General features: G+C 47.6%; 1 protein-coding gene across 1 annotated transcript in view; it reads right to left on the bottom strand.

Annotated features, from left to right (window-relative positions):
- Nucleotides 1-230: 230 nt before the first annotated feature.
- Ccm2l (CCM2 like scaffold protein) overlaps nucleotides 231-10,786 on the bottom strand; it is a 19,777-nt gene continuing 9,221 nt past the window's right edge. The window contains 5 exon segments of the mRNA XM_029561756.1: nucleotides 231-1,173; nucleotides 2,658-2,796; nucleotides 3,262-3,391; nucleotides 6,819-6,882; nucleotides 8,837-8,972. Coding sequence (XP_029417616.1) covers nucleotides 875-1,173; nucleotides 2,658-2,796; nucleotides 3,262-3,391; nucleotides 6,819-6,882; nucleotides 8,837-8,972 — 768 coding nt within the window. The 3' untranslated portion in view covers nucleotides 231-874.

Below are 10,786 nucleotides of genomic sequence, written 5' to 3' on the forward strand. Positions count from 1 at the left end.
CTTGACATCTGTGGCTCACAGAAGAACCTGCCGTCACAGCTGACTTCCCAGCTCCACGGTGGCTGTCTGCAGTGTGCTGGGTGCTTTTGTTTGGGGCCTGGGCACAGGGCAAGTCCCGTTTCTCCCTCCCAAACTGTGAACTCTAGTCTTTGTAATATCTCCCACTAAGCTTCCACCCACTGCTCTCAGGTATAACAGGTAGACTGAGTCAGAAAACATTCCGAGTAGAAGGAAATAGCATTTATTGAGCATGTACAGTGTGCTAGGCCAACACTAACGTCCCTGACCTGCATAAATCCCCACAACAACCTGTAGGAGGGCGGAGCTGAAATTATTGCAAAGATGTAGAAATGGGTAGTAACATCTGAGGAAAGCCAGGCATTCCTTCAAAATCCCTTCCGTTTTTAAAAAAATCTCAGATTCTCAGCCTGTAAAAACGGGGTGAAGAGAGGTCTCTGGGTTCCGGAAATGGTTTTGTTTGGGGGCTGAGGAGGTGGTACAGAAAACTGGGGCTTGAACGAGAAGTTCTTTTGTCTGCCTGCAGGTGAAGCCACTCTCCACTCTTGAGGAGACAGGGAGTCCTGGAGCCAGCCTTTGGAGCCATTTGATCTTATCAGGGCTTGCAGCCCATCAGCAGGCTGGCAGAGTCCGGGTCTCTGCATAGACTCTAGGGTCTGGCTCGTCCGCCCCCTGCAGGACTTTCTCGGTATTGCAGCAACTGGAGCACAGAAGGAACAGATAATAGAAGACACCGGAATAGAAACCTTGGGCCAAGGTGGCACCCCGGGGATGGGTCCCACAGGCAACAGTGAAGGAGACTAGGGGCGGGAGGGAGTGGAACCTCCTTCTTCCATTTCCTCTGGATGGGCGGAGGCTACAGGTAGTTGTCTTCACCCTGGTCAGCCCCGCTCTGCGAGACACACTCATAGTCATCGTCTGGGGCCAGCGCCTCGATGTCATGAGTGATGTTGGTTAGCAGCTGGTGGAAGGTCTGCGCCTCAGGCCACTGGGCGGCCCCGTCGTAGCTGCGCACAGCAGAGGCCGACGTGGAGCTCATGCTGCGCTTAATGCGCCCAAAGCTGTCAGTGAGGATGCCACCCTCGCGTATTCCCACACTTTCCAGGAATCCCTCGAAGTAGCCAATGTCCTGGTCCGGGATGAAGGGCCTCATCCCTACAGTCCACAGGGCAAGGGACTCAGCATTCATCTCCTTCAGTACCCACGCCGGAATCCCCCTCTCTGGAAGTCAGAATTCAAATCCAGGCTCTGCCACTCTCTGGCTGCGTGGCTCTGCCCAAGTTTGTTTCCTTCCTACATACATACATACATACATACATACATACATACATACATACATACATACATACATACATACATACATACATACATACATACATACATACATACATACATACATACATACATACATACATACATACATACATACATACATACATACATACATACATAAGTAAAGTATAAGCAATTTTTTAAAAAAGAACAAGCATACTTTATTTTTTAGCATTAATGAAATCCTAAAATTTGGAAGGATAGAACATATTGTTGAAAACATCTGTATTTAAAATGTAGAGCTAAACAAGCAATTTCATGTTGAATACTTTCTCTTCTTGTCTTTTTGAGACAGGATCTCCCTGTAGCCCCAGCTGGCCTGGAACTTACTATGTAGATCATGTTGGCTTTGCTTTCACAAAGATCCGCCTGCCTCTGCCTCCCAAATGCTGGGATTAAGCCAAGTTTCTTTTTAAAAAATATTTTATCTATTATTTTCTTGTGTGTGTGTGTGTGTGTGTGTATGTGTGTGTGTGTGTGTGTATTAGTGTAGTGCCTGAATATATGTAAGTGCACCCGTGTTGTGCAATGTCTGCACAGAAGAGAGTGTCAGATTCTCCGGGAGCTGGAGTTATGGACAGTTGTTAGCCACCATGTGAGTGTGGGATTTGAACCCCGATCCTCCGCAAGAGCAGCCAGTGCTCTTAGCTGCTGAGCTATCTCTCCAGCTCCTTCTGCCCAAGTTCTTTACCTCTACAGACAGTGAGTAATGATGCAGGACTCCCCACAAGTTAGCTTAGTGTGTTATTAGGATTATATTCCCATTTATTAACTACATGACCTTCATTTAAAAGCTACTCAAACCTTACTTTCATTGCCTGTAAATCATCACTGCACCCATGTGGGGGTAGAATAAATAACAAGGTAATTCACTCTTGGAGCCCTGTAAACATGAGCCTTGCTTCTAACTCTTTCTAGCTCTTTAGTTTTAACACTTTACTTTGGGGCATTCAATGAGCTCGTCCTTGGACCATGGTAACTGCCTGTGAGAAGTTCCTTAACTTCTCTAAGGTTGAGTCCACATAGGGTCAGATGGGAAGATACACAATCTGACCCAGCTTTGCTACATTTTTGTGTCAGCTGTTTCCTGGAAAGTCCTCTCCATTCTCTGCACCTTCTCTCTCCTTATCTGCCCTACAGTTGTAAGACTTTGGCCTAGGGGCTGAAAGATGAGGAAAAAGCACTCGCTGGTGGTACCTGACTGGGAATGTGTGGATGCCACTCTCAAGTATGCTCACACTCTTCAGAAGTCCTCCCAGTGGCCAATGGAGAGGCCCTCTCCACTGGCAAGGGGCCTGGGTGCTCACCGATGAGAAGGAACTTCCTACGGTCCCCATAGAGCTTCAGCAGGCCAGCACAGTAGTCCTGGATGGGCAGCCCCAGGCGGTAGTCTCGTAGCAGCATTGCAAACTGCTGGATCTCGAGGGGACCCAGCTTACTCCGCAGCTGTAGAGTAAGAAACCCTTGGAGACCAGTCCCAGTGAGCAACCTGCTAAAAGTGCTGGGTTCCTTTCTAGTAGCCTGCCTGGCCCAGCCTGCCTCCAAAGCCTCCAAGGCCCACTGGTGGCGGGGGTGGAAGGCAGATGAGGTACATCTGCCCCCTTGGGCTGCATCTAAGAATGGGTTGTGGGTTCTAGCTGTCCAAGTCCTAATCCTTTGGTGACCACCTCTGTGGTCCCAGGAAGTCAATATCTCCCTGATGCTTGCTTTCTGCCTCTACACGTGGAGATGAGGGTGGAATCTCCCTTTTGGGGTTGTTGAAAAGATCAAAGACAACATACATGAAAGGTGTTTGGAACATCAGTCAAGGCCTTTTTAAGTTGGCCTCTCCTGCCCAAGCTTATAGGCTCTCATACCTGATTCCTGAGGTGCAGCATGCTTGGCCTAGCCTCCAGGAGCTGCTCTACTTACCGTGACCATGTAATCCTGCAGCTGCTCGAAGCCCCACGTGCTGTGGTCGCTGCTGCTGCAGTGGGAGCCATGGAATGAGGGCGTGGATGTGCCACTGTAACATGCTTCAAACACATCCTGGGAGCCATTGCTGCAGGAACAGAAGGAAAGGGTCTTTAATCACCAACTTCTGCTCTTCTACCTAGGGCAGGCTGAAGGTAAGCTCAGCCCAGACACTAGTGCTCTGGGCTCTAAGACCCCCCTATCCTAGACTCCATTGTAGCCTCCAAGATCCTGCATGATCTGGTCCCCAGCAACCTCTCAAAGGCTAGTCTTTCGCCATGCCCCCACGCCCTTGCTCTTGGCACTCTGGTTATCCTGCTTTATCCTCTCGCTCTAATACTCCTGGGTCTTTGCACATACTATTCCCTTTACTCTGGAATTCTCTCCTCTTCCCTTTTGCTTGAACAAACTCTCACCCATCATTCGATCCTAAATGCTACCTAAATGCTACCACCTAATCTAGTATGATCACCTCCCACAATGGATCAAACCCAGTTAAATATGTGCACAAGAGGCCTTTCCAAGCCCCTCATCAAATATCCTCTCTGACCACTTTCTCTCACATCCCATGCCACAGCCACAGGGCCCCTGCCTGCTTGTTCAGAATTCTTGCTGTTCCCCCAGTCTAGAATATTCTTCTGCTTTTATCCCCAGGCCTTGGCTCAAGTGTCAGCAGTTTTGGGAAGCTCTCCTGGTTCGTAGATAAGGTGGGGTCCCCTTCTGTCTCTCATAGCCCACAGAACTCCTCTTCAGTGTGGGTTATCACCAGTGATTACTGATAGAGAGCTGGCTGCCTCTGTGCTAAACCGTGAGCGTGGCTCGAGAAGGGCCCTGGCTCCTCTTTGTTGCTTCTCCTGTGTGCCAGGCTGACCCCCCAGCACCCAGCACAGTGCATGGCACAGCATCTAGGAGATTCTTTTGTTTTGCTGACAGGGTCTCATATCCCAGACTGGCCTAAAATTCTTTATGTAGCCAAGGATGGCCCTCAACTCTGTCTTTTTGGTTGTGAGCCTGTGCCTCTAACAGTTGTGCCAGCTCTTCAGCCCTGGCCCTCAACTCTGGATCCTCCTGCTTCTACCTCCCAAATTCTGGGATTATAGGCATGAATCACCAGGCCTGGATAATGCAGTACTGGGGATGGACCCAGGGTCTCTTGCATATTGGGAAAACACTCTCTCAAGGAATCCCACCCTATGTAGGAGGGTCTCATTAAAATTTGTTTTGTTTTTTTGAGACAGAATCGATCGCCTTGCAGTCCTAGCTGACCTGGAACCTGCTATGTAGACCAGGCTGGCCTTGACCCCACAGAGATCTGCTTGCCTCTGCTGCTAGGCTTCATTAAATTTTTTTTTAAATAAAATATTAACCTTGGGCTCCTGCCTCCTGGTTTCTAACTTGTTCCAGAACCACTTTCCATTATTGCCTACAGAGTTACAGCTTTCTGGTCAAGTGTGTGTGTGTATGTGTGTGTGTGTGTGTGTATGTGTGTGTGTGTGTGTATTTGGTCTCCTGTTGCCCAGGCTAGCCTCAAGCTCACTACGGAGCCAAAGCTGGCCTTATACTTCTGTGTACTTCTGAACCTCCTGCCTCTACCTCCTGAGCACTGGGATCACAGACCCAACAAGGGTCCTAGCCTGCTTGTGCTTTTCAACCCAGGCCTCTATAATTTACTAGCTGCTTGACCCTTGCAAAGCTAAACTCCATTTCCTTGGTCCTCAGCTTCTCCATCTATAAAATAGGATGATAAAGAGTGGTGTTATTTTGAGAACGAGAGGAATTAATATTTGTAAAGCACTTAGAGTCATGGACCCTAGCAACAGACAATTAACCAGTCACTGTAATATTGCTACATAGTTGCTAATGAAAAATACTAAAGTGCCTTATAGCAAGGAGCAAGCTCAATAAATGTAATGCTACTGTAATCTTATTCTCCCCAACAGACTCATGTTGGTTATGGACTAGCTCATGAATACATGGGCTTAGGAAGGCAAATCTACTGCCAATATTAACACACAGCATGGATAAGGCATATACCACTGATAGGGACTGCTACTTCACAACCCAGAGTCCTTAGTAATAGGACAAGGTGACCAACTAGTATGGACTTGCCCAGGACTTGCTTGGATTTAATACTGAAAATTTCCTATCTTGGGAAACTCCTCCTTCCTGAGCAAACTGGAATGGGCAATGTTCCTAACAGAATTCCTTTTTAAAAAATTGTAGCTGGGCATGGTAATGCACACCTTTAATCCCAGCACTTGGGAGGAAGAGGCAGGTGGATCTCTGTGAGAGAGGCGAGCCTGGTCTACATAGTGAGTTCCACGCCAGCTGGGGCTACAGGGAGACCCTATCTCAAAAAGACCAAAACAAAATTTTTTTTAATGTATGGGACTAGAGAGATGGCTCCGAAGTTAAGAGTACCGACTGCTCTTGCAGAGGACCTGGGCTCTACTCCCAACACCCACACAGCAGCTAATAACTCCAGTTCCAGGCAATCTGATGCCCTCTTCTGACCTCCATGGACATACTGAGCCGTCTCTCCAGTCCCACCTAACAGAATTCTTTAAAAAAAATAATTTTTAGGCAAGTCTCGTGTATCCCAGGTTGACCTCAAACTCACTATGCAGCTAAGAGTGACCTTGAACTTCTGATCCTCTTGCCTTCACCTTCTCAGTGCTGAGATTATAGCACATTTGTGCTCAGTTTATGTGCTGGGGTAGAACCAGGACTTCATATATGACTAGGCAAGTACTCTACCCATGGAACTACATCCCCAGCCTGCAGAATGCCTTTTAATCCTACATTTTTCCAGGCTTGCTTGCAGCTACTTATGACCAAGCAGCCAAGTTCTGATCACTGGGATGTAAGCTGGGGGTGGTGGTGGTGGTGGTGGTGGTGGTGGTGGTGGTGTGTGTATGTGTGTGTCTGTATGGTCCTAGGAATGAAACCCCGGGCCTTGCATATGCTAAGCATGTTTGGCAATACTGAAGTAGTCCCTGGCCTCCAGCCACAGCTCAAGTCTTTCAAGAGGCCCTTGCCGTGCTGTTGAATGGCTGGAGCTTGGGTAATGAGGTGACTCAAGATGGTGCTGAGAAGGGTGGGGCAGGAAGAGAGACCTGGGCCCCAGAGGACCAAGAGGCCCTGAACTCCTATTTTATGTAACAGACAAGAAAAAAATTCTGTCTTTTCAAAGCTACCCTCTTGTAGGTTTTCTACTACACAGAGCCCAAAACTAAAGGAAACCAATATTGTTTCCAGCATTGGCTGAGACTTAGAAATCTGCAGGCCACTAAGCCTCGGAACCCAAAGATCTCTGTGGACCCAGGTCTGGGTTCCCATATCTCTGAGTCTCTCAGAGTCTAGACCTCTGAGCGCAGCAGTACTGGGAGCTCTGCTTACGTTCCACCCTCAACACAAATCAAGGTCAGGTCCCTTCCTCCTACCCTAGAGGAATAACCCTGCTTGGGTAGGGGTAAAGAGACAAAAGTGGTGTCCCTGACAAAGGCAATACCCACACAGAGCTGCAGCAGCTCGAGTCGAAGTCATAGGTGAACGTCCTGTCCGTGCGGCAGCTCTCACCTGGGATCAGCAGACAGAGGGGCTGTCAGAAGTGGCAAACAGACCAATACCCTAGGCTCTCTGGGGTGTCCCCCACTCTGACTGACCTCAGTGGCATCCTGGGATTTAGCTCCAACTCTGACCTTGGGAGACTGATCTTTCCCATCTTCACCTTCCCCAGTGCCCAGACCCATAGCACCTGTCTATGCCATGGGACACAAGAGGCGGTGGGAGTGCTGGTAAACTGTGCATTTAGGTAAGACAGGAGGATTTTGCAGTCATATTCTTGAAAGGAAACCAGCATTAATTAAGGAGAACTTGCCTGCTCTCTCATCTGTCCAGGCACTGTTTTCTCACCCCAGCTCAGTCACTCACTTACCCTGACTTCACAGAGGGGGCTGGTTCCTCATTATGTATTCTCATAGCCCCACCGTCAGTGGTTACACGTTTCTCTGTGTGATTATTTAACTGCTGCCAGCCTGCCTCAGTCATGCAAGTTAAAGGAAGGCAGGGCAGTGCCTCATTTTGCCCATCAGCATATCTTGCTGATTAGCACTGGGTAGGAGATAGTAAGTGCTCAATAAATATTTGTTGACTGGTAAGTGATCACTTGGTAAGTGATTTCATCAATTTACCATCACCCCCTGGGAACTGATGAGTTACCCCAGCTTCCCAACAGGCACATCTCCTGTAGATAGGAGAGTCTTCAGAAGAGCCACGGCCCAGTTGCTAGAGCTATGCAAACAGAGACCACCCTGTAGGGGGCTGTGGAGGAAGGAATTCACTTAAGGGCCTTGAGAGGTTGTTGCACATAGATGACTTAAAAGTAGACAGACCTGGGTTTGGATTCTGACTCTGACTTATCAGCTGTGTGACTACTCTGAGACTCATATGTTTTCATCTGTAAAACTGGGTCCATAAGGCCTCAGAGAGGGTTTTGTTTGTTTGTTTTTCCTTTGTTTTAAAACAAAGTTCTCTATTGTAACCCAGGCTGCCCTCAAACTCTTGGTCCTCTTGCCTCAGCTTCTTGAGAGCTGCTATTACTGGCATATGCTACCATATCTGGCTCTAAGAGATTTAAAATTTCTTTAATATCATTTTTTTGGTCTTTTTGAGACAGGGTCTCCTCATAGTCCCAGCTGGTCTGGAACTCATTATGTAGACCAGGCTGGCCTCCATCTCACAGAGATCTGGCTGCCTCTGCCTTCCCAGTGCTGGGATTAAAGGCATGCATCACCAAGTCCAGCTTAAATTTCATTTTTATTTATTCATTTTCTGTGTGTGTATGTATGGGGGTAGATGCATGTGCCATGGTACCTGTGTGGAAGTCAAAGGACAACTGTTGGGAGTTGTTCTTTCCTTCTACCTTGTGGGTCCTGGGGATTGAACTTGGGTTGTCAAGCTTGGCAGCAGGCAGGCACCTTTACCCACTGAGCCATCTCACTAGCCCAGGCTCTGAACATTTTTCACCCATCTGAAAAATACCTCTCTAATATCTGTGATGTGCTCAGCCCTGTACTAAATTAACAAGACAAGTTGCTCTGAGGATTCAGTAAGACGTGCCACCTTAAAATTGCACTTGGCACACAGCTGGTGTTCGTTAAATGTCCCTGTTCGTCTTACTCTAATTGCAGCCCTTGATTGTATACAAAGCCTAATCTGGAAATGTTGGCCTAGGAACCTCGTGGAATGGGGTGGTTCAGTTAGCAGACAGTTTGCATAATTTTCCACAAAGCAGGGACACCAAAACAAAAGAGAGAAGTTCAGGTCCCCAAGTTCAAACTCATTCTGAACTTGACAACCTGATCATCTTATAAGAAACTAGGTTTGAAGTCATCGTGAAGATTAATATTCTATTAAGGGGATTCCCTTAATAGCTGGGGCATAGCTCAGGACCCCCAAAAAGGCATTCATCAGCCCTGAGTCTCAGGACCACCAGCAGTTTGGGTTGCTTTAGGGGAGTTGGGGTACTCACTGCAGCTATGAAGCCATGGCCGGTTTGGTGTGGATCTGTAGTGGTAGCCAGCCCGGTCTACACACTCGATGCTCTGGTCCCCATAGATGATCTGGAAGACTTGACAGATGAGTGCGCAGGACTCCTCAGCAGCATCCTGGTCCAGGGGGAAGAAAGCTCAGGCCCTTACCTACCACCAGGGTACACCTGCTTCCTCAGATGTAGTGTGAACCAGCTCTGAGACCCATACTTACAGACCCTTTTAAGCCAGGTTCAAAGACATTTTCCTTCAGAATTTTATGACTCCTCCCTGGGTCTTGTGACCCCTTTACAGAATCCAGGGGCAACTCTGACTCCTCTGTCATGAAACTGCACTCCAGATTCCAAAGGGTTCCATGGACTATCATAAAACTTATCTAAAATGGAACTTGCTTGGTTTAATGTACAGGTACAGAAGCTGAAGCGACGTGCCGAAGGGATTAGGAGGAGCAACACTTGAAAGAATCAAGTTTAGGCTCTGTGCTGTTGCTATTACTGTATACAATACATGGATATGATCTGCCTAGAACCCAAGCAAAGACAGAAGCAGGGTGAATCTTAGGAGTCTCTGATAGGCCTTTAATCCCAGCACAAGGGAGGCATAGGCATGTGGATTTCTGTGCGATGATCGAAGCCAGCCTGATTTACATAGAGTTTCAGGCCAGCTGGGGCTACAGGGAAAACCCGCCTCAGTCAAAACAAAAACAAAACCCAAAAAACCCTAACCAAACAACAACAACAACAACAACAGAGTCTCTGATAGAAGGGAGGAGTTTAAGTTCTTGGAAACTTTTGAGATTGCATATTTGAAGAGGAATCCATCTCTTTAACATAACCAAAAACCATAGAAACACATAATCAAAAACTGATGGAGAAAGATCATACTTAAAAGATATCTCCTATTTGGCATCTCTAAAAAAGCCCAATGTTAAAGTTAAAATGTAGGATCCTGGTTTAATCATCAGTACAGTATTTGTGGGTTGTAGCTGGTACTGATCATTAAACCAGGATAAATCCTTAGTCTACAGTTAAATACTCTGAGGCTTAAAGGAGTGAAGTGATTTGCCTGGGTCCATGCCACAGGCTCAGGACATTTGTTAATGCTGGTACAAGAGGTTTTAATTCTAACTCCTGTGCCCTCCTTGAGACGACTGCACCCCAGACAGGTGACCAGGGGCTTAGACACCTGGAGAGCAATTCTTTAGTTACTTACTCATTCCACCACCAGGCCAGGACCACAGCCCCAAAGCCCCCACAGTTGAGTGGGACAGCCAAGGCACACTGTTCTCTGTCTGGAACCCAGTTTGGTTCTGTTGATGATTTCCTCTCCTTGCTTCAGTTTAAATAGCACAAACTTAAGTTTTCCTGTTGAAACTGGTCTCCTCCCTAATCTATCATACAACCTGCTTACTTTGTTGTTGGTTCCCATGGCAAGGCATAATGATGCAAGATGCATTAGCTCATCCTGTCAGCAGGTTTTACTGAGCCTATTATGTGCCAGGCACTGTTCTAGGTGCCAAGGGTGCTACAGGGAACCACCTGAAACACATCAGTCTCCTGCCCATGATGAAGGGCTTAGTCTGGCTGGAGCAGAATAGAGAGGGAGGGAAGGAAGAGAGGTCAGAGGAAACGTGGATGATGGCCAAGGCATGGATGGGTCTTTGACTCTGAAAGGGGGAGCCACTGGGAGCAGTGACAGGAAGTGACAGGAATCAGAATGCTGGAAAGGGCTGAGCCAGGAGAGTGGAGCATGACAAGAAGATCCTAGACAGAGAAGAGGCTGGGGCCTGGTGCAGACAGTTCAGGGTATAGAGATGGGGTTTGTGTATAGTTTAAGAATACTGCCAACAGGGTTTATTGACACAGTGGGAAATGTGTGTCTGTGTGTCTGTGGAGAGAGAGAGAGAGAGAGAGAGAGAGAGAGAGAGAGAG

This window comes from Nannospalax galili, unplaced genomic scaffold (genome assembly GCF_000622305.1).
Source record: "Nannospalax galili isolate Female #2095 unplaced genomic scaffold, S.galili_v1.0 scaffold1714, whole genome shotgun sequence".
Classification (NCBI taxonomy): domain Eukaryota; kingdom Metazoa; phylum Chordata; class Mammalia; order Rodentia; family Spalacidae; genus Nannospalax; species Nannospalax galili.